Source organism: Prinia subflava, chromosome 2 (genome assembly GCF_021018805.1).
Source record: "Prinia subflava isolate CZ2003 ecotype Zambia chromosome 2, Cam_Psub_1.2, whole genome shotgun sequence".
Lineage (NCBI taxonomy): Eukaryota > Metazoa > Chordata > Aves > Passeriformes > Cisticolidae > Prinia > Prinia subflava.
Window position 1 is genome coordinate 5,038,309 of NC_086248.1, and position 24,979 is coordinate 5,063,287.

Consider the following 24,979-nt stretch of genomic DNA (forward strand, 5'->3'; position numbering starts at 1 on the left):
TGCATTGACTATCATTATAAATCAAACTTTTACTGCCATCTATAACTGATTAGTTTTGGCACTAGGAAAATTGTAACTTCACCTACACATTTTCTCTTATTTTCTCTTTTTCCTTGCTTCTGAAGTTCTACTATTTCCTTTATATTTACAGCCTTCATATACTTCTGTATCACTTTTACGTAAATGAATTCATCCAAATTCAGAATAAATTTCCTTTCCTAAAATCTCTCAGAAATTGGACAATTTCTTCCTGATTTTTAGGAGCTGAGATCCTGTTTGGTGGATTTTGTTTGTTTTTTCCTATAATGATTTCTTTGACATTTATTATTTTCTAAATGCAGATATTCTGAGGTAAGCAGAATAAACGCCACACAGAGCAGTAGATGAGAAGAAAATTACCCCAATTTATGACACTGGAGATGGACTGCTTTTGCATCAGCTGAGAAAATTGAGTAAAGAATTCGTTTGGCTGCTCTGAACAATGGATTTGCAATTTGCATACAAAAAATCATGGCAAAACCTCAGAACCCATCAGTGTTTTACCACAAGCTCAGTTCTATTACATTTCAGTGGAGGTTCAAAGTTGTCTAAAGGAACCATTCTCCTCTTTCCCCAACCGTAAATGTGTCACTTGAGAGTTCAACATCCAATAGGAGCAGTATCTGACACAAAACTAATTTTAGAATATAAAGTGCTCTTCACCATATTGGAATACATATAATTTAAAATAACTGTAAACCTAAACTTTGGAAAAACAGAAAATTCAAGCACTAACAAAAAAGCATGATTTGTAATTGAAAGAAAATAATATTTGAAAGAAAAAAAACCCTTTTTTTTTGTCTTTCCAAAAAGAGACAGAAATTACTAAGTTTTATTTCCCAAGAGAATTATGCCACTTTTATAAAGAAAATTACAGTCACCACAAATTGCTCTCAACAATTCCAAAGCTTCTTCATTTGACCACTTGAAAATCAGAGTTCTTTAAGATTATAAATATAACTCTTTATAACTCTGTTATTACGTACTGTGAATGGGGAAAGGGGGCCAATCTTGTGGCCGTAGCGTCGAATGGCCTCTCTGATGTGGCTGGGCTGGATGGCATCACTTTGAGCCTCCATCCCACAGGCTGCAGTGCTCTGCAACAGAAAAACACATAAATTGTTACTAAATCAAAAACACACAACAGACCTACAGTGCATCAAGTATGAAAATAAACCTTTCTGAAACGGACCAATTTTTTTTTTTCTTCCTGAGGATACACATCATTGGTGCCACACACTACATCAGAGAAAAAAAGCTATTAACAAATTAAAGAGGACTTTTACATGAACTTTGCTTAAGAGACCCAAAGAACACCATGCTAGTCCTTTTAAATCTTTCACCTAGTGCTGCTCTATGTTGCAACTGAAAAGAGCAGAAAATGTTCAAACTGAAATGAAAAGGTCATATAAGTCATACTCCAGTAAATACTGAAACTATTTTTTAAAACACTTCAGGCTCTTATTATGATGTGAAGGGGTGGGGAAAATATTGAACAAGCACCTGAAGTGGAAAGCAATTTGACACCAAAATTATCATTGAGTAGTATCAACTTAAAATCTGAAGCTGACATGTGACATAATGGTGTTGGAAGGATGCATAAAAAAAATTAATTACCTCGAACTGGACAGTTTTAAAATTTAAATTTACTTTTTTGATTATGGACCCTAAATAGGTAAAAATAAAAATTCACTGCTACTAGCACACTGATTGTACAATAATTTTCCTGAGATTTTAAAACAAAAAGTTATTCTTTTCTCCTTGTTAGCCAATCTGAAATGTTGGTTTAGGCTTGACCTGGACACAGCTGCTTGCCAGAATTCAGATGACTTCTCTAATGATGGCTGCTTGGCAATAGATTCATGAAAATTGTATCAGTGAGTGCACTGAGAATGACAAAAAACCTTAATTATACACTAAAGTTTAATGTCCACACATCAACAGCCTCCTCATACATTCACAGCATATCCTAATGCTCTCAGACTTGGGGTATTTTTTACAAAATGTTTTATTTTCAAAATTGCTGAGTCCACTGGAGCCTGTGAATACACACAGAATTATTCATAATATGATGGCAGATTCTTCTCCGGCTGATTGACATCCATAAAGGGAATATGAAACTCAAATATTTTCTGCTGGACTGGGCCTTCATGGCCTAAAAATAGTATTTTTCACTAAGATAACTTGTTTGTCTCATTTATATCCAGTAGATACCTAAGCAAATTGAACGAGTCATGAGAACATTTAATTAAAACTGTGCATTTTTTAATAGAATTATTTTCAAAGGCATTTAGTCAAACACTAAGAATTTTAAATAAACTCACAGCATCAGTAAAATATAATGTACCAAAAACTCCAGCTAAATTTCTGTTCCTAGGAATTATAATGAAAATCAGCCACAGGAACAAAATCTAATCAATTATAACATAAAAAAGGAAGAGGAAAAAGCAGAAGTCTTTCCAGGATTCACAAAAAGCTTTCTAAACAGTGTATAATAAGGACAGGAGGAAGTTGAATTCTTCAGGACTATCCATAGCACCGATGACACCAGAAGGAGAAAATACATTTTTTCTACCTTATCACTGTAGAAATCACCAGTTTTACCCTGAAAACTGAGTATTTTTTAATAACAAAACACTTGATAAAATCCCAGGTCATTCCATTGCTTTTCAGCAAAATGAGCACTGCCATCACATTTCTCCAAAACAGCCCCAAGTGACCAGCACAGGTTTTCCTGTCCAGTTTATTTAATCACACTGATTTCTCTTGTGGGTTTTAGGTACACAAATCCCTCTCAGAACACCATGACCCTGCAACAGCAGACAAGAACTGTAACACTTATATGTCATACTCTGATTATGAGACATCCCTGTTTTATGCAAAGTTAACAAATATTCAGCTTGAATGCAAGCAACTAGTATAAAAATAAAGCGAGTCAGGCAAAGTTGTTAAAAGGCAAAGGCAGCAGTCACCTCAGGCTGCGGGGATCAGGAAAATCACAAGCACCTCTTTGCCTATTTTGCTTTATTTTGGCCCTTAAAACCTGTGCTTGTTGCCCTTGTAAGAGAAGAGGATGATCATTTGGGGTGGTGACAATTACTGCGCCTGTAGAGGAGCAGGTTATCTTAGAAGCATCAGCTGTCACCTTTACAAAATTCAGTTTGCAGACACTATTAGGAAAATTTAGCGTAATTCTGATGGAAAAAAACACCAAACCACACATTTGGCCCTACAATAACAATGGCTATTAATATATGATATAGGTTAAAATTAATGTTTAAGATGAGACACATTATTTACTGTGAGGGAGGTGAGGCCCTGGCACAGGGTGCCCAGAGAAGCTGTGGATTTCTATCCCTGCAAGTGTCCAAGGCCAGGTTGGGTAGGGCTTGGCACAACCTGGGATAGTGGAAGGTGTCCCTGCCCATGGCAGGGGATGGGAACTGGATGATCTTTAAGATTCCTTCCTGCCCAAACCACTCTCTGATTCTGTGACGATTTCCTGAGGATGTTTTTCATTCTTTTTAATTTTTTTTTTCTCCAGGATTGTGCACCACATACCTTTTTTCTTTTCCTTTGCTTGGATTTGGTGGAGTCCTGTCCAATTCCACCGTTCCCCAAGGCTCCTGAGGGGGCTTTCCCCAGATGCTGCTGCCCTGCTGATGCTGGCGGGGTGGGGGTAGGGGGTGGTGTGTTCTCAGGGGAGTCAAGGCTGCTCTTCACACTCATGGACTGCCCTAAGGGATGTGGCTGTAAAAGCAAGATGTCAGACAGCCACAATATCATCAAATCACAAACAAACCCCGCCCCAATTATTGCCTTCTCAGATTCACTGTTGGAAGAGATGAAATACAGAATGTGGTTTTCTCATTCTAGAAGTTATTATAATATCTGTATAATACCAACGCATGTAAGACAGTAAACTTGCCAGTTTTGAAAACTTTTATCTCCAAATCTGCAACAGAGCCTTGAATACAGAGAAGAGGAATTTTCACCAAGAAAAGAGAACTTTTATTTAATTACAAAGATGCTGCTAAAAATTTAACATTCAGAATTATAACTTAAATGTCTTTCCATCTAAATTCATCACTTCAAAGTTTATAAACTCTGTAACAGAATTCTGTATCAATACCACAATCAATAGTGACAACTTTGGAAGAAAATGCATGTAAAAGCAGACTATCAAATGCATTAATATGTGAAAAAGCAAGTTTTACCTCAGTGGAGTTGTGGTACTGTATGAAGGTGGCAGATATGGCATGACTGAACGGGTCACCAGCCTTGGGAGTCATGTCCTGTTTAACCAGAAGGGCCAAGTCCACCAGCTGGAGGGGCAAAGCAGGTGGGGTTACTGACATGGTACTAAAAATGCAACAATGGGAAAGTGAGAATTGTGGGTTGAAGCAGAATAGTCTCAGTGTTTCTCAGATGAAAATAAAGTTATTCAGACATTTCAGCCTAAAGAGCCTTTCTTTTGCACTTCTGTAAATATATGGAGCAATCTATCTACCCAAGAGGGCTCGGCTTGGCACTGAGGTAACATTTTGTTTTCCAGGAAATCTTTCTTTCTAATCCAGTTGTGCAATGGGATTGAATGAGTCTCAGTGCACTGCCAAAGGTCACATAGCAAAGTGTGTGGTTTCAGTTTGGACTTGAAAAAGGTTCATGCTGGACTCCCCTCTCTTCTGCAGCCATTCTAAAACGTTTCTGTTTGTGTGAGATGGATGAACACAGCACAGCACACATCTGCCACACAGTAAATTGAAAGACAGCCTGGATTTTTGAGCTGGTTTAGTGGAAGGTCTCCCTGCCCATGGCTGGGGGTTGGAAATGGATGAGCCTTAAGGTCCCTTCCAACCCAAACCACCCCAAGACACCATGAATCCAGAGCTGAAACAGTGACTGCATTTCTGAAGGGGCTTACAACCTACACCCTGAGGCTGAAGTACCTGCAAGAGTAATTAATTCATTTTCATTAGAGTTCAATCAGTCCCTTACCTGGGCCACAGTCTCGTATGCTAAATATGCCAAAATCTCCATTGCAACTGCATTTGGCTTTATTTCCATACTGCTACAGTCCAGCCAGTCACGGAACTTGGATGCTTTCTTTGCTGTCAGTTAAAACCATAAGGGAAAAAAGAAAAGTTAATGACAGGCCAAAAAAATCAATTTTTCTGGGTCACAGAAATACTGCAAAATTGAAGCAATTAGTGTGAATATGATTTGATTGTCCAAATAAGGAATTATCAAAATGGAACCAGTGGGGAAAGATTGTTATTTCATTTCATTTTGGAGACCCATAAGCACATGGAGTGAAGAGAAAAAACACAAGATAATTGATTATACAGGAGATCTCAGAACAAGGAAGGGTTAACCTCAGAGGAGTGTGGACTGGACAAACTTGCTTTAGAATATATTACTGTAAAATAAATAAAATTATTGCATCACATCTTTGATGAATTAAAAAAACCCACTAAATTAAATCGATACAAATATGAGTCCAGAAAAAATTGATATAATTGTATTAACAACAGCAAAGACAAATGACAGACAGAACAACTTGGAAGTCCTGGTGTTGACTTTACAAGGCTGAGGTGCCGACAAGTGAGCCAAAATTATTTGTACAGAAGCGTTTTTAAGTGTGCTTTGGATATAAAGAAATAAGAATAGGTTTATAATCAACATTCATATGAGAACCTCACACTGGTAATGGGTGAGATGGGGTCTTCTGAAAGATGCCCTTTCAGAAAAAGGGCAGAGAAAAATATGGGGCAATGAAATGTAACATTTGTTTAGAGAGTAAAAGGAGGGAAAAAGAGGATGATCTTATTCAGGTCAGTGGTGGATAAGATGATCATAGAAATTTGTGGACATAAAGGAGCTATTGAGACAGAGATCTGATGAGAGCTGTTGGTGATACAGGGCAACCAAAATGAAGAAAATACAAGAAAAATCATCTGAAGGAAGTAGAAACAACTCTTTCAAAAAGAGTTTTCAATCAGGACTAAAAAGCTACAGGTAAGTCAGGTTAAACAGCAAAAAGGTCAAAATAATGGCTATTTTTATTCAGGAGGTAATGGAAGGCTGCACTGTATCACTAAAGAAAGAAAAGAAACAAACAAAAAGAAGAAAGAAACATGAAAAGTGTGAAGGTGAAAAAATGATCACAAAATTTTCCCTAGAATTTAAGTTTGTAACTCTCTAGTACTTCATCCTTTGAGGGACTTTTTCTTTTGCCTGTCTTGAAAAGTGCAGACATAGCTGAAGCTGTGATTATTAATATATATATTTAGAACAGGTTTATTGAGGTCCCTTCCAGGTTTATTCTCTTGTGACACAGTTTTTAGGGGTTTATATTCCAGTAATACACTTTGTTAAACATAGTAACACAATCAATTTTTACTGAAATAAATAAGTAAAAGAAGGCTTTGGACAAATTTTCTGCATGGCCTTTAATACATTCTGTCTAATTGAGCTCATTTTGTGCAATTGAATTTGTGCCCAAGTCTCTCTTGGTACTATTTTCTAACCACCGTAATTCTGTTATTCTTTAATGACATTAAATGTCAGTGAAAAAGAACCATATAGACATGGTCATTTAAAAACACTGTGAAAATAGCACTGAGATATTTTTATAGATCACAATCTCTTGCTCAGCAACATTCTATTTTATTTTGCAAATTTAAGATTTTTATTTGATCTGTCTCCAGATGGCAATTTTGGGGTTTTAAAAATGACTTTATCACAAACCTCTAATTTCCTGAAGTCACCCTAATCTGAAGTATCATTTATCTAATGGCTCACAGATGTGTGATGCCAAATTATAACTAAACGTAAAAAACATATTGAATTAGAAAAAGAAGTGCTTACAAAACATGTTTTCCTACATTTGCTGACATTTGCTGATGGAGAACAGTATCTCAAATGTGTCGTTTATTTGTCATAAATGAGTCACTCTTTGAATTTAGAAGGAAGAACGAGATAAGGTCCCTTCTTTAAAGACACCACTGTGCTCAAGTCTCTGTTGTAGGATCATGTGCTGTTTTGTCATGATTTTTACTGGCTCCTCCACCTCCCTTTCTCTGACATTTGACCTAAAACCTTAGTCATCACTTAACCGCTTCTGTAATGATGTTTTGCTACATGATCAAGCCCATTAATTTACAGCTCATTATAGTCGTGGCCCACAAGTACTTCTAGTAAGTTGGTTTTCAGTGCTAGTAAAGCCCTAATTCTGTCATCATGTTATTAGTGTTGGAATGGCCTATACTGATGAACTTGGCTAATGGTGAATAAATTCCACAGCAGGAGCTTACAGCTTAAAATAGAAAGGGCTCTTTAGTAAGTTCTTTGTGTCTCTGCAGATCAGGAAATAAAAGGCAAAACTTGCTGCTCTTCTCTAATTTTAGAGGCATTCTGAAAAACCTGCAGCCATGAAACTTTGCTAATGTGCCCACTTTAGCACCACCATGACAGGCTTAGGGCATGTGTGGTTTTAATCCATTAACTCCTCACCAGTTCTATCTTTGCAGTGCTCCCCACCAGCTCAGTATTTAGGCACATAGAAAGCTTGGGATATTCAAATAAAATACTCTGCCCAACGGCCTGAAACTGTGCTAAATTAACTGTTCCCAGGAGTTACACAGACAAAGAATAGAAAGTTTTATTACTGTGGATGAAACAAAAGTACTTTCAAAAAACCTGAGGTTCTGGTGTGCTCTCTATTAAATGAAATAATAATCAAACATCATAATATAGTGCAGCCATTATAATACTTACAAAAACTCAACTGCCGACTTTCACAGAATTCTGCATACTGGACCGAGTCCATGCTTCGTGTTTGTCTTTCTGCTCTCTGTCAAAAGAGTAAAAGTACATGATGTACCTTATTCCAACAAAACTGCATTCCACAACAGAAATTATAGCACCAAAGTGCCCTCGCCACAACCTTGAGGCAACCCTCCCAAATTAAACGTGCATTGAACAAGTCAAGATGCAGAAATATAAACCACAGATGGGTTATTAGTCTTGTGAGTTAAATTTCCCAGAGGAGCGTGTCAATTCCTATTTTCAGGACCTGCCTGCACACTGCTCACCCAGCCCAGTGGTGAGGGCTGAGAGGAGAGAGGTGCTGAGCACTGCTGCCCTGACCGAGGTGCACGTTTAAACTGAAGCACATGAGTATTCTGCCTGTGTGTTTACAGATGACCAGAAAAATAAAATGTTCTTTTGGACTGAGGCCAACACATTTAGCACTGAGCAGAACTGAACCTGTGTGCTTCTAAATTGTGAAATTAATAAATTCCATCACATTGATGTGCCAGACAGAGAGGGGCATTGAAGTGTCCCTTCCCATACTCAATACACAATAATAAATAAATGGTACATTTGTCTGATTTCTTTTTTTATTTTTCACTCTTAATTTATGCTTGGATTTTTATACTTCTGAACACTTCAGGAAAAGAAAGGAAATTAGATTGAATTAGAGCTTGTGGGAGAAAAAAAAATCTTCAAAAATTCACTGCTGCATTAAAGAATGTATTTCACATGGAGCCTAGTGCCAACCAAAAGAATGAATCTTGGAGTCAAATTACAAAACCACAAACTCTGTGCACACTCCCCCCTCCACATATAGAGGATGCTGTAATTGAATCATGGTTGAAGCAGCACTGAAGTCCATGGCTAGGTCTGAGCAGGTGCTTGAGTTCTGGTTACTTGAACAGAGCAGGGGTGATTTTCACAGGGTAAAGATCTGGTCTCCACAAGAGACTAAACCCTTCAGGTATCAGAGGCATGAAGCACTAGTTAGATTAAAAAGGATTGGCCCTGTCAGAAGCAGACGTTTAGCCCAATCTCTCAATCAAGAACATTGTTTTAAACAAGGGAAGGAAAATAAATGTCTTCCAAACTAATTCAATGAATAAATCATCACACCTGAACTATCACTACAGATACAAAGGGGTGTCAGGAGGGGCTGATGGCATCGAGACTGTGTTTGTGCAGTGAGCTCATGAAGCTCCAGAAACCATCCACAAAGAATGAAAAGTACAGGTCACACCAAGGACAAAAACAAGGGAAAAACCACACACATAGACATGAATTTCGCTCTGATGCCCGGAACAACTTTACATCTGATGAAATCAAAACTGCAGGGTTCTTCAGTCTGATTAAATAAAAGACTATAGGGCTATTGGTAAGTGTGTATATATATGTCTTCATGCTACACAACCTGCATTTGGCTTTATCAGCTCTCAAATCAGGGGGAAAAGCAATTAATAAAATTAGCACTTCAAATTTACAATTTCTTCCTCTACTCTCTGCCTTTTAGGTCCTACAACCATCCAAGCCTTCACTTATGAAATCTGTTTCACAGTCAATATGTTCAATTGAGCTGCAAACTAAACCACAAGCTGACCAGGAATACACCTGGATAGTCCTTTCTTTTCTTCTCTACCCAGGCAATCATTTAAACTGTATTTGGACCCTCAGTCACCACGGTAGAAACTGCTCTACTCAGGCATTTTCCAGTTCTCCTATGCATGGCTCTGGCAACCTGACTATATTTTGAGGAGCTGACATTTCATATTAGCAAAAATTTTCAGTTAATCCATTCCAACAAGATGTTAAGTCTAGATTGAGTTTGTATTCCTTTAAAAATAATTTTCACAATCCATGCTGTAATTTCAACCCATTACAGAACTCAACTTTGCCCCTGAATTAATTCAGCTATACTTTTGAAAACAGAAGGCATCACAGAGATAATCTAATCTGAACTACTCCATAACACAGGACACTACTCACATAATACAGCCTAGAAACAACAGTCCTAGAATTCCTCAATAAATTTTACTTTATGCTTTATAAAACCCTCTAATTTGGGGTTAAATTTTTTTACATATTAAAAATTACATATTAAATTACATATTAAAGAGATATCTTCTTCAAATAATTTTAAAAGCTGTATTTTTTTGTAATGTGGTTTGAATTCTGTAATCCTTTTTTTTTCCTGTTGCCACCAATATGTTAAGTCATTGGCTACTACCCTTCACATCCAGCCCTCCCAGGGATTTAAAACCCCTGAAACAACAAGGAAAGCATGGAGAAACAAAATAATATGACATGGTAATGTGAGAAATTATTCTTCAAAGTCCTACCTGAGATGATAAAAAAAACATGTAGAAACATGTAGAAATTTGACAAAGATACAGCCTTTAACTTTCACAGGCATCCCATAATGTAATATGGAAACTGCAAAACCAGATTAATCCCAAAAGCAGTTATGTTAAATTAAATGATTTAGCAATGGCTACTCTCATCAAATAGACCACAAAGCTCTGAAAATGCAGACTGTCAAAGGCTACAGGTTTCATTAAAACTATTACAAGTTGAAAAATCTCAAAGGTTTATTAAAAGAAAGGTGCTGCTGATGGATTTTCCCAATAAGGACCTAATTTCTCTCTGTGAGTTGTCTACAGTAATCTAAATGCTGGATTTAACATTGTTCTTATATACTAAATAAATACTTTCGATTGCTTTCTCTCTGTACAAATATTTTTATTTAGCAGAATTACTTACATATATGTGAAATAGAATTCTTTTCTTCCCTCAATTCTCTCTTTAAAATAATTATTTTTTGAAGGTGGATTCCAGTGTGATGCTCTAAACTGCCACCAAATAAAACAGTGTTTGTCATAAATAACTGGACTTCACTTTTTTTCCTAATTCACTTTAACAGAAGAACCCTCACATGATGGCATGAACCTCACAGTTTGAAGGAAAAGGACAGACATTCCTTCAGTCCTCCCAGCTTTAGAATAGTCTATAAATAACCATCAAATGCAGCAGAAATTAACAGATGTATGGCACAGCTGGGTCATCTTTAAGGAAACACCAACCCAAACACAATTTCTTTTTCCTCTTCACTTCTCAAGATCACAAGCAGTATTTTTTTCTCCTGTATGATCCCTGCTTTGAAAAAATGTAATGTTCCCTTACCTTTGCATTCCTAAGATATATTTTATAAACTCAAAATGAATCAGTGACATAGGATAAAAAGGGAAAAAAAAGAGTGAGGATATTACTGTGAACATAGCATGACTCCAGGCCAAAAGGGTTTAAAGAAAATGGGATCCAGTGTTGGGTATGTCACAGAAAATTTGTTAAAATAATTTTTCTCTAGGTCTAAAGGATACCTACTTATCTTTTTTCACAGTTTTGTGGGGTTTTTTTCCCTCTCAAGTATTTTTTTTAAAAACAAGAAGTTACACAGGATATTTAAATTAAGAAACAACTTCAAATTTATACAAGTTAAATTTTCCAAATTTTGTTGTTGGAAGGAGAAGCAAGTCACTTCAACAGGACTGAAGTCCTCTTTCATCAGAATAAATGCCAGTTTGCTGGGAATCTTTCTGACATGAAGGAATAGTGAAACCTCTAACGAACTCCACCTTGAAGCAACCTCAGCTTGAAAGCAGACACAACAAATGGCAGCAATGACACTGCTAAACTGGTTTATCAAAAGAATTAAAACCAGATAGTTTTTACTCCCTCTCTAGTAGTACTAGTCACTCTAAGCAGTTAAGAAGCTGAGTTATGTGCTGTACAGCAGAGTTAAAATACTTTGCATGCTTTCCTTGGAACATGCTGAAGGATGCAGTAGATAGGACCTGGCACAGTAAATGTCTGCTTAGTCTTCCAAAAATGTGGTGCATTATATCTTTCTTTCAGCATAAAGAACTAAAAAGGGAAAGAAAAAAGGTAAAGAGTTGCACGTTGTCACTACCATCCAGGATGAAAAATAATCTTATTTTTACTCCATTTTGAAGCTTTCACACTTGACATACAAAGCTCTTTGTGTGGGAGGAAGAAGGCAGGAGGCCAAACATTAACTTGCTCACCGACTGCTCTGTGTTTGGAGGAAATGTGCCGAGGAGCTGCTAAGCTGGAACATTTGAAAAACGTATGTGGCACGGCTGGACACCCCTGTGCTTGGCAATAATGTTGGGATGAAGGCGCTGGCTGCCCAAACCCTCACAAATTCATCTTGTGGCGTGACTCCCTGACTTCCCTCTGCTCAAGAACTCTCATTGGGTTTCAAAGGAGCCAGGTGGCTACCCCAGGGAAAACCAAAGCTGCCCTGCCGGGGCTGATACTGCCAGAACAGAATGCTAAATAATTTATTTTTTATTTAGACTAGAGAATAACAGGGCACTGTGTGCTGTGCCTGACAGCTCTGGGGTGAGAGGGCAAAAACTGCAGGGTGGTCAAGGTTCGAACTGTAGGGCGGTCGTAGGGCAATGAAGATGCTCCAAGGGCTGGAGCACCTTTCCTGTGGGGCCAGGCTGGGAGAGCTGGGGGTGTCCAGCCTGGAGAAGAAAAGGCTCCAGGGAGACCTTAAAGCCCCTTCCAGTGTCTAAAGGGGCTCCAAGAGAGCTGGAGAGGGCCTTGGGACAAGGGATTGAGAAACAGGACACAGGGAATGGCTTCCCACTGCCAGAGTGAAGGGTTAGATGGGATATGAGGATGGAATTCCTCCCTGTGAGGGTGGTGAGGCCCTGGCACAGGCTGCCCAGAGAAGCTGTGGCTGCCCCATCCCTGAAAGTGTCCAAGGCCAGGCTGAGCAACTGGGGATACTGGAAGAGGTCCCTGTCCATGGCAGGGATTTAGAATGAGATGATATTTTAAGGCCTCTTCCCACCCAAACCATTCTGTGATTCTGTTAAAAAAGTACCTAGATTAAAAAAGAACCCTGAGAAATCAAGCAAAGGTAGCTCAGTACTGAATTATTTACAAAATATACTGAAAATACATTTTCAGTCTTCTGAATTTTGACATTATCTGAGGAGTATCACTATCTGAAGGCTTCTGTTACATAGAGGAAAGAGGTATTTACTGTTCTGAGAATGCCTTGAATTTGTAACCAAAGGGAAAAAAAAGAGGGACTAAGAGTAAGCATTTTCAAAGTCTAAGCTTATTCAGAGTTTTACAGAGAAGATAAAAATGTCACTTGGGGAAAGATCAATAGGTTTTGTAATATAATACTTGATTTGCCTATAAAGTACACACATCCAGGGTTTTTTTCACCCACCTCTTACAGAACACACCACACATTCTGCAGCAGTCATTAAGCCAAACAAATCTGCATAGCAAACTTAGGGCCTTTGATTTGATAAAGGCTTTGAGTGCTCATGTGCTCAGAACAACATTCCCAATATTAGAAGAAAACATGAGGTCTTTTTCTGGTAGACCAAGCTGATCTCAATTTTAATGTATTTTCACAGTAAAAATAGTTTTGCTTTTTTCTCCACAGTATTATTAGCATCATTCCCTGCAATAAACAGAGTTTAAGACCTTAAAACCCTAAAAAGCTCAACTGTTACAGAGATTTTAAGGATCTACAACCGTGAATGATATGAAAAAGGGTGAATTATTAAATATTAAATATTAATTGAAATATACTTTCAAATATATAATCTTCATTATAGAATTTCTGTCCAGAGACAAAAGATGGAATTCACTTGAAGAACTGAAGACATAATTAGTAATCTAAAGTCCTTCGACTGTAAAAAAGACATTAGATACTTCCAGTGAGCAACTTCATCCTGAACTCAGTGTTTAAAATGTCAAATGAATGACTTTCATGGATTTGTCTGAAGTTCATCAGCTGTGGCCATCAGCAATGGAGCCCGAGGGATGCTGGATTAGGGCTGCTCTGCACAGCTCAGGAATCCTCAGAAAGCCAAATGAATCCTCCTCTGATGAGTGAGGCGTGAACACTACCAGCACCAACAGGCAACAATTTCCATTTCAGGGCCAAACAAGGGACAAGGGTAAAGAATGACTCAGTAAATTCAGTTCCTGCTCTGATCCCCAAGCAATTCAAGAATAAACAAAGGCAGCTTTGTGCCCAGCAGAAAGTTAACTCCCTTCATCTCTTTGGAACTATGACACATGTAATCTGGCAAAGTACGTGCAGATAACTAGGGGGAAGGGAGATAGCAGGACTATTTAAGATTATGTAAAAAATTTCCAGGGAATTATGAAGAAAGCAAGCAAATGAAATTGCACAGACAATAACAAAATGAACAGATTAATTCCCAGCAGCCATGATCTCATTGCTTAAGGAGTAAATAAAACTGACCTCCTGATAGGGACTCACTGCCCCTGTAGTACTTTGCCCTTGAACATATGCAAAATCTACACATACTCTATTTATTTGAATCAGTTCCATATCATATCCAAATTCCTTGTCTAAATTTATTACTGCTAGTCTGAAATGTCGGGGCAGGAACCTGGAAACGAAACATTTCCATTTCATTACCTTTGATTTCTACAGGAAAATATTTTTTTCTTCTATAATAAGCATCATCATGAATTTTGTAAAACTATGTGTTAAATTTATGGCTATCTTCTATCAGTGCTTTCCAAAACCATAAAATAATTTTGGAAAACTACGCTACCAAATGAAAAAAGCTATGTAGGATATATTGATATGTCAATATATCAGGACTACTGACTTCCCTCACTTTTCTGGTTGAGGACATTGTAGCACTTTCCTGTGGTTTCCATCTGGCTCTACATCAAAAACTTTACATACCATGTTACTATGAGGATACCTTTATATCTTCAGGATAGCATTCCTCTGGAAACTTACCCTGACTCTGTATCCATTCATGAATGAGGTTCATATAAACAGCTTTAGCATCTCACCAGTAAATCTTTCAGTCACCAAAACAGGGATCACTGCAAGGCGTGCGAGACACACAGCAAAGCAGCCTCTTCTGCATCTTGAGCTTTACATTTTTTCTTTGTGGCAGTCAAAATCAGCCATCACACTCTATTTTTTAAATATTTCTTTTAACTGACACAGTCTTTGGACTTGTGGCCAGAAACTCAAGAAGTGGCTTTTGCCCCAAAGCTGTTTATGGGGCAAAATAGACACAACACACCTCACACACTTCCTCACCATCCTGGGTGTGGGAGAGAGTTGGGAGATCCAGTCCCGATCCTACTGATCCAAATGGAATGGCAGGAGGTGAAGGGGGTTGTTTCAGCCCAAAGTTATTGGCAATCAATCCTGGACATTCTCAGTTTAAGTGAAACTCAACTCCCAATACTCTAATATTCAATATTCTATCTATTCACCCAGTTACAACATGGCCAGAATTACTTACTTCAGAGCCACAACTTGTTAAGAAACACATTCAGTGAAGTTTGTAAACTGAGCAGTCGGGAAGTTTGGGAACAGCTGTGGACCAGCCCTCTCTCACTAGCTTTAACTGGTAAATGTAAATAAAAGAATAAACCTAATTAAAAAAAAAAAAAGTGCATGGCAGAACTCTGCCCTGTTTATAGCAACCATCAATACATAGTTCTAAAAAGACTTTTGAGAGTTTTGGTAATGTTACATGATAAATGAAAGGGAATCTTTAAGATAATTTTTCTTACACTCTTTATGTTGAAAAGGAACTCAACCCAAGGTACATACTAGTAAGAAACATTTGTGATGAAATTCATTGTCCTGTAAGGACATCACATTAATGTCCTGTAAGGACATTACATTAACTCTGTTAATCAGATCTGTTGACAGAGACTATCACATGCCCTCCTGAAACTTCACTTTAAAAAGAGGATCATAAGAAGGTTAAGGAAAGTTTTGACTGGTAGAAAGCAGAGTAAGTTTCAGACCATATGAAAAATACATGTTCTTTTGAATCCTCTTATTATTAATAATTATAATTCTGTCTTTTCCCTTGCTCTTAATAAAACGGACTTGTCTTGCATTCATTCCCAGTTGAACAGCCAATTCCCACAGTACTTGCCTCTTTCTTTTCTCATCTTGCACAAGAATAATTACCATTCTGTGCAGGAGGTTCACAAGCAATATAATGATACAGGCATATCCCTGCAGGCATGTTTGGCAGGTGGAGTTCTTTCAGTCTGAGAATGAAAAAAGTTTATAATGAATGTTTCGGGTTCTTTTAGTTAGGTTGCGTCTTGAAAAAAAAAATTTAAAAAGGACTAATTTCCAAAATAATGGCAGAACATACATGCACAAATTAAAGACACAAATTTTTTGCTATATTTATAAGTAATTTGGTATGCAGTAGAGCAATCCACTTGTTAAGCCAAAATTGTGTCTTATAACCTAGAGGTGTAGTCCTGATTCTGTAGTGTCCCCTGCAAAGCTTCAATTAATATCAATTAATATTAATTCAATTAATATTAGCTGTAGGGTGCCACCCTACAAACACCTCCCCCAGTTTAACGTTGCACCTAGAATACACAAATAAAACAGCTTAGCTCAGCCATTTCCCATGACAAGTCCAAATCTATCAACTTTTATGATGAAATTGTGTAAGTGTATTCATGAATGTCTGAAAGCAAAACATTAAAATTAATTAATTAAAACTAATATACATGGTACTAAATACTCATATATGTTCTCTCCTTGGCATATTACTGGATAATGCAAAATTAGTCAGATTTATTTTGTCTGGTAGAGTCTGCTGTAACCAGAGAACAATACAGAGTGGTACTGAAAAATGTATTGCTTCCTTAACACCAGAAGCATACAGACATTTCTCAGCTTGTGGTATTTACACCACTGACTCTAATTCTGTGGCTGGGGCTTTAGTCTTTTGGAAAAGCCTTTCTAATTTGATAATTGCAAGACATGGAACTCCAGATAAAAATCACGTCATGAAATTCAGGGAAAAAGTGAGTCATACACTGAGCTAAAGAAGAAATGCTTCCCTTAGAAAAGCAGTGACCAGAAGGAATTGCCTGAGATGTGCCTGTTCCCAATAAAAGGAGGATGTGGACTTGCTAGAACGGTTCCAGAGGAGGACATGGAGATGCTCAGAGGGCTGGAGCAGCTTTCCTGTGGGGCCAGGCTGGGAGAGCTGGGGGTGTCCAGCCTGGAGAAGAGAAGGCTCCAGGGAGACCCTAGAGCCTGCTCCAGTGCCTAAAGGGGCTCCAAGAGAGCTGGAGAGGGACTTGGGACACGGGATTGAGGGACAGGACAAGGGAGAATGGCTTCCCACTGCCAGAGTACAGGGTTAGATGGGGGATATTAGGATGGAATTCCTCCCTGTGAGAGTGGTGAGGCCCTGGCACAGGTTGCCCAGAGAAGCTGTGGCTGCCCTGTCCCTGGAGGTGTCCAAGGCCAGCTTGGACAGCGCTTGAAGCAGGCTGGAATAGTGGAAGCTGTCCCTGTCATGGCAGGGGGTTGGAAATGGAAGATCTCTAAGATCCCTTCCAACCCAAACTATTCTGTGATTCTATGATTTCTCAAAGCAATTTATAACAGAGAGATGTTTCAGCTCTACTGGCTGAAATTGGCTGCTCTTTGAACAGCCTTTTGCACAGCCCAGACTTCCTGACCTGAAAGAGAACCAGACTCAAAATTCAGAACCCCTACCTGAGTTCTGCTACTAATTTGACATCCAAGCATGTCTGAGTGCAAATGAAGGCTGAATTAATAATAACTAAGGCTCATTTCATAGATTACATTTTACATGCATTGATCATAAGGTAGTGCAAAGCTTGTGTGTGGTGATGCCATGATGCACCACAACTGTGTATTCCCAGCTTGCACGGGCTGGGGGAGAAAAAAAACACAATCAAACCTCACAATGTGCCAGGGATGAAGAGTAAGGAAAGGAGACACTAAAAATTGCTGTCTGAAGTGACAAGCTTTGAACAAAAGCATTATGCTCTTTTTGCTTTTAATTGGGACTCCACTGAGAACAGAACTTGGCCCAATGTGAGTATTTCTTTCGTCAAAAGTTAATTGAAATATTTAATATTTTTATTTATTTAACTATGCAAAAAATTCTATGCTGTTATTCATTATTGTTTCTCAATTTCTTTAAATACAAATTTGTCTTCACAGTAGCTTTGTGAGAATTATCTCCACTATAGACAGGAGAAAGAATCAAACTGCCAAAGGCAATTTGTTTAATTGTCAAATGCTTCTTTTTTTCATCCTACTTTCTCTTTTCTCTTTCTAACGTTAGCGAGGAAAAGGAAAACATGAAGATTCTGGGGTTTAACAACATGATTTAGCATTTGGAATTAAGCTAATTTAAACCATCAGCTAGTTCGACTAATTTGGAACAATCTACTTACTTAGTCCCTTATACCAAGCCCATTGATAAATATACCACAAAATTATTAAGTGTTTACATAAAACGAAGGAAACATATGCTGTCATTAATTCAAAACAATCCTCACCATCCAAGGCCACTAAAGGAGTTCTCTTATTAAACATGCCCATTCCCTTCTTTGGAAAAAAATAGGAAAAAAAAATTTGAAATGCATAAATCTTTCACAGCAATACTAAAACCAGTTGCATTAATTTTGCATCAGAAGCAGAACTGAAGCTTTCCAATGAAACTTTACTGATGTATCACTTAAAGCAGAAAAATCAAGATTTTGATTTATGAACAGAGTTCTTGTTAGTTTGGTAAAGATTAGAGGATGAAAGTCAAAATGAAACTCACTCACTGGTGAAAAACTGCTCAAGCTTAGGCTGACATTCTGTAACATAAACAGTAAAGAAGCAATGCAGTTTTTTAATAGTGACCTCCCCATGAATTATCTCTTAAATAATCTCACCCATTTCACAACAAAACAAACCAAAAACTTGTTTTGGGGAGCCTCATCGAGTCATCCCCACTCACTTTTGACATAGGAAATGGTTCTGCATATCCTGGTGTCTTGCTCTGCACCCCCAGCTCCACTTCCTACTATAGACCCTTCATGCATTTATAAAATTATAAAAAATGAGATACCATGACAATAGTTTTGATGGGATTTCTTTTTAAGGGCTGAGATGAGGGGAAGGAGAGCAAAGAGCATCTACTGTATATGGGTTCATTACCATTAGCTTTACTGATAGTTTATCCTGTTTCCTAATGAAAGCAAAAAACCCCCACCGTGTCTCTATTAAAAAGCCATCAGATTTGGTATCCTGGTGACACTTTAAAGAGCACATTATGTGGGAAAACAAAATAAACATTTACCCTGGCAAATGGAAGTGAATTTGGGTTTTGACATACTTGGCAGGAAGGTAGAATTATATTCATGTCAAGTATGCAGAAAAACTAATATAATATTTAAATATTTGCTTAAGTAATATAGAATTTAAACCAACACATTAGAAGTAACATTTTAATGAAATATTTTAAGGTCTTTTAGTATCGGACATGCCATGAAAGTAATATTTTCAGCTGAAATTTCAGCCTTCTGCAGCCTTTGTTACACCCTCCCTTCACTCGTAAGGTGGGAAAGAGTCCTCATCTTCCACTGACAAGTCTTTATTTATATTTCCAAGACAAAGGCAGTTCTTGTGCTGATGGCTTAAGCTGATAATGAATATATGCAGCTTTCCAAAGGAACAACCCTGGAGAATCTGAATCTTACAAATATTGATGTAATGAGCTAATGTTAACACCACCTCAGCTAAACCCTACAGCAGACTTCTACTGTTCCATAGATGTGTGTGATTATTTTAAACATCCTTTACTTTGCAAAGAGACTTGATTCAGTGAAGACAGATCTTGACATCCCTCAGAAAGTACCTGAATGCCAATGACCTCTGAAATTCTCAACTACACTCGATAATGTAGCACTAATTAATAAACAGAGCTGGCTTTGGCGTGCTAGTTTTAGTTCCTGGAGTAAGGATTTTGAGGTACTGTCTAAATATACAGATACTGGACTTTCCTTTTTCTAAATCTGAATTCATATCAGCTGCACATACCCACAAAAATAACTTTTACCAGTGTATCACAACTATAAGTAATTATGAATTTTCAGATAGAATATTCTGATTTACTAGAAGCATTTAAAAATATTTATTTATGATTCTACAATTTATTCTATTCCTTTTATTTATTTTATCTGTGCTTCCATGAATTAAGAAAAAGCTTTGCCTGATTTTACCTCATTTGGAGACATATGCAAAATGAGAAAATATCTTAAAACATTTCTAAATTGCCTGAATAATATTATAATAACTCAAAGTAACAACATCAATCTTCAGTATAATTGCACACTGTAGAATTACATAAATTTAAATTACTTTAAAATAACTCATTTAAATGAGACCTGATTTGTAAATTTAATTATGAACTATGAAGCCAACTGCTGGGATTTGCAGTTTTTCTAAATCAGCATAGCTCCTCTGAGCCCCATCATAGGAGAAAAGTCACTGTTTTATTCCTAATTATCAATTAAAAGTGACATAAAGTGAATTCAGACTGTCATATATTAAAAAAAGGCAAATTTGGGGAATTTTAGTTTCTGTCTTCCTAATTTGTAGTGTCTGATACACAATTTTTTATGCTGCTTTAATAATGGTTCTTGAATATAATATTCATTCAATCAGTCTGTTACAGACATAAACATCAGGACACAATTCCCTGCACACAATCTTAAAATTGCTTACAGTGAAAAGAATCCCTTCCAAAGGAGTTAGCACCTTTCAATTCAGCATGAAAAATATTTAGTCAATTCCAGAAGGGGAGAAAGATACCATATAGAAAGAATTATTCTCTTCTTTTTTTTTTTTTGGTTCTACTTTTATGCTACAGTTGGTTTTTAAAAGGTAGAAAGATTTGAATTCAAGAACTTTGAAAGAGTTCCTCCTGAAAAAAAAAACCTCGGCTTTAATTGCTGTTCAGAATCAGCTATATAAATATTAAATATATGCCATGGTTAAGATTGATATTCCTATTGCTGGTCACTGAAACCTTTGTAAATTTAATGTGAAAATGAAAATGAAAATTACTTTGTTTTTGCAATGTCAAAAGCTGGTCTCATTTCTAGGGATTTCTCACATCTATTTAGATTTTTCCTGGAGGTCTAGGCTGACTGAAATGGAGGATTAGGGAGTTTTAGGGAGGTGGAGAGGTTCCAAAGTGAATCAAAGTTCTATAAAAAATTAATAATTAACATGGCTCTACTCAGAAAAATGGAACAAATGTTTTCAGTTCCAAATATTACAATTAACAATTTATCACTGGGATGCAAAGAACAGCATCTTTAATAACAAGATTCTGAGGCACAGCTTGGAAGGTTGAAGTGTATTTAGAATTAGTGTAGCAACACGAACTGCTACAGTCTGGCATCAATTACTTGACTGTGCTGTTAGAAGTTGCTATAGACTCTCATGGCATCACACATCCTGGAGAAAAATTACTCTTCATTGGTGGCATCTTGAATTTCTCAGGGTTTCTGAATTTTTCTGACATTTTTTGAGTCAAATTTAGCATTTCTCAAAGATGCCAATGTCTCTGCAGCATTTTTTGTCTCTTTTTTTAAAAATGCAGCTCAGGATACCACGGGTGGCAAGGCACAAGTGCCACCTCACCAATGCATTCCTCTAAATTCTGGAACCAGAAATCAGATCTCCAGCCTTGAGGTATGTTGAGAGTTAACTCCCCTTTTAAGAAGAGTGTGATTAGTAGCTGGAAATCTGCCTGACTTTGGTACATCTGAGGATGCCATTACAATTTTCAGATATAAAATAATTAGCTGATGATACGAGCTGACAGCTAATACATCTACAATAAACACAAAAAAAAATTATTTCCAAGCGGATGTAAGGGAACATGTTCCATTTCCAGACTGTTTGATATGGTCTGTGTAAGGAGCGAGGGCTCGATACCAGATGCTGGATGTTCTACAAGCTTTTTCTGCAGATGTCTGCAGCCTGAGAAAATCAACAGTGCTTTGAATAACACCCCCAGTAAAAGCATCTTCTTGTCAGAGTCGCTGTATGATATAGGATATGGATCCCACACAAGTGGATGAACTGATTTTAAATAATACCAGCTGACAATGGGAGAAAAAACTCTCAGTAGGTCTGACAAAGTCCTGGAAATGGCTGTTAGCCTTGAGAAATAAAATCCAGCCCCCTGACAGAGACTACCCGTCCTTCTTTTGTTTGATCAAATGGAAACCCAAATTTAATGATTGCTTCCGAAGTGCCGGAGGCAAAGTTTCAACAGCACTTAAACGCTGCTACCACGGAGTCCCTGTCCCTGCCCCTCACATGTGCCACTCAAAAGCAGAGCGTGCAAAAGATGTTAGGGAATTATCTGAGAATAAAATACATGCATCAGTGTATTTTTTTTATGACCACTTTGCATTGCTTTCTTGCCACTGCTTTTGTAGACCTGTTTTATAGCACACCAGGAGTGCAGCACATACAATACAGACACCAAAGAAGATCCTGGGCTCTTCCTTATGCCAAAAAAAAAATCCCAAACCCTGTCACTACCTGCATAAAATAGTTAGAAGACCTACCTCTGAACACATAAACCATAAAACCATAAAAGTTAAAAGACCTGCCTCTGAAAACATAAACACATTCAACTGTAGACCCCTACTTGACCAAGATCTTACTGAATTCACATGAAATATTATCTACAATTTCTTCTCTATCCAAAACCAGTGTTTTTGCTAGTGACAGTATTATGGTCTTGTCCACCATGAAAAGTTAGCTCTAGTTGTAGATGTATTTTGTCAAGCCAAAGTAGGAGCAAAGTATAATTTTTGTCATGTTTTTAAGTTACTTTAATGCAAATCACGGATTATTAAAAGGCACAAAGGCTGATTACAAGAATGTTTGTAAGAATACACTCTGCATATGCACTCCATGAGGACTTTATGTAAGGTAACTACTTGAAAATGAGAACTGCTACTGTTTTTCCTGATTATTCAAATTAAAAGAACCTTTTCTGAATCATTTAATGACAGCGTATACCTGACTAGGTATCCTCAATTTTTACAATGATGGGACAGCAGAGAGAAAGAATAGAGGAGACAAAGTTTAAAGTTTGAGGGGCTAAAGATCCAAATGGAATCATGGTGCCTTGGGTCGAGTGAATAAACTATGGCAGCATATTACCCGTGCTGTTCTGTAGGAACATTGTGGGTCCTTGGGAATGGATGCAACTCCCATTTTGTAACATACAGAGTTTAACTGTATTTTACCATTTCAACAGACACTTAGGACACTTTAATGTTGCTGCTCCTGGTGCCTTTGCTGCAGCAGATGTGTGAAGCTCTCCCCAAGTGCAATTTTGCGCAGCAGCCAGATCATATTCTTACAGAAGAATACAGCAAGCAACATTACAGATAAAATAAACCACAGCAACCGAGACAAAATGAAAGACAGAAATCCCTGTTCCTTATGTACATAAAACATCTATTCCAGGAAATACCAGCAGCTATAGATTACAGAAAGTGCAGAAGTTGGAAAGTCCAATTATATGCTACCTAGATTTTTACACAGTTTTTAGAAATCTGAGATGGTTCATCATCTATTTGCTTTATAAAAGCACTTCTATTTCTACCCCACCTGCCATTTTAATATCTGAAATGGGAAACTTCAGTGCAGGATCACAGGAAGGTAGAATAATTTAATTCAGGAAAGTTTTGGGACTTTCAGAGATCTTCAGTTTGCTCAAAAAAGGCCCAGTTAGATCAAGTGGTTCAGTACCTTGACCAGCCAAATTTGAGATCTCTCCAAAGATGGACACCCCCTCATCCTCTCTGGCCAGTAAGTTCCAATCTTTGATCAGAACTGTTTTTCTCCTATTAGGTATCAGTTCAAATTCTGTTCTTCACCATGCACATCCAAGCAGGGTGTGGCTCCACCTCCTCCTGTCATTAGTTGAAAACAGCAATGGAATTTTCCTTTTGTCTCTTCTTTTTCAGGCTGAGTAAGATTTTGCCTCCCAGTCTTTCATCATATGTACCCCCAGTATTTCTTGGTGACCCTCTGCTTCAGTATTTCAAAGTCCTTCTTGTACTTGGGAGCACAAAATAGGCCACGGATTCCAGATGTGGTCTCAAAAGTGCCAGATCACGGGGAATCATTGTTTCTCTTGACCTGCTGGTAACCTCTGCTGACACAGCCCAGCATGTGGCTGCCCCACAAGCTGTACCCTTACATGGGGTTACAGCATCCACATTTACTATTGCTGACCTTCGTGTCAGCCTATTTCTCCAGCCTGTCAACAAGGTCCTTGTGAATGCCAGGCCTGCCTTCCACACATTTGACTGCTCTGGATCGTGACTCAGTATTTATTTTCCATGTAATGAATTACTGCTTTTATTTAGTTTATAAGATCCAGCAGCTAATCACGTCTGAGTTTAATGCATAAAGAGAATCACACAATCACAGAATAGTTTGGATTGAAAGGGACCTTAAAGGTCATGTGGTTCCAATCTCTTGCTATGGGCAGGGACACCTTTCACTATCCCAGGCTGCTCACAGCCCTGTCCAACCTGGCCTTGGACACTTCCAGGGATAGGGACAACTTCTCTGGGCGGCTTGTGCCAGTGTCTCACCACCCTCACAGTAAAGAATTTTCTTCCTCATGTCTAATCTTAATCTCCATTCTGTCAGTTTATGCTTCAAGAAAATGCAGTGCAAGAGGAGACAACTAGTCTGGTTCTGAAATGTCCTGTGCTCACTTCAGTTCCTTCCCGTTTATTAATACGGAAAACTGATGAAAGTAAAATCACATTAATCTGCATACCTTGTATTCTTCATTGAACTTGGGTTCTTATTCTTACTCTCACTACTAAAATCACACCCCTATCAAAAAATCTGCCATAGGGTCCTGTCTTAGGGATATTCTCTCAGGTTACAAGTGCAGCTTGTAGTTACAAGTCCTATCAGAATGAGATTTGAAACAAAAAATGGTGATATTTCTTATTCCCTAGGAAATGTGTTTATTACTGGATCACCTTAATGACCTTAGCAACAGATCCTTTGACTTTCCTCACGATATCTGAACCTGAGTGTGAATGTAGTGGGAAGGTTTGGCCCCTCGTGGCTTTGCAAATGTGAACAAACAATGACAACATTTGAACTCAGTAACTGGGTAATAGGTAACCAAATCTTGCAAAATGCTGG

At 37.8% G+C, this 24,979-nt stretch overlaps 1 protein-coding gene across 4 annotated transcripts in view; it reads right to left on the reverse strand.

The window, feature by feature from the left end:
* The window catches only part of SUPT3H (SPT3 homolog, SAGA and STAGA complex component), a 256,330-nt gene that overhangs the window by 48,117 nt on the left and 183,234 nt on the right, over positions 1–24,979 (reverse strand). For all 4 annotated transcript variants that reach the window (XM_063423657.1, XM_063423677.1, XM_063423687.1 and 1 more), the window contains exons 7-11: positions 7,819–7,894; positions 5,038–5,150; positions 4,257–4,364; positions 3,601–3,789; positions 1,026–1,136 (exon numbers count right to left, since the gene is read on the reverse strand). In XM_063423657.1, the coding sequence (XP_063279727.1) occupies positions 1,026–1,136; positions 3,601–3,789; positions 4,257–4,364; positions 5,038–5,150; positions 7,819–7,894 (597 nt within the window). The remainder of the gene's footprint in view (positions 1–1,025; positions 1,137–3,600; positions 3,790–4,256; positions 4,365–5,037; positions 5,151–7,818; positions 7,895–24,979) is intronic.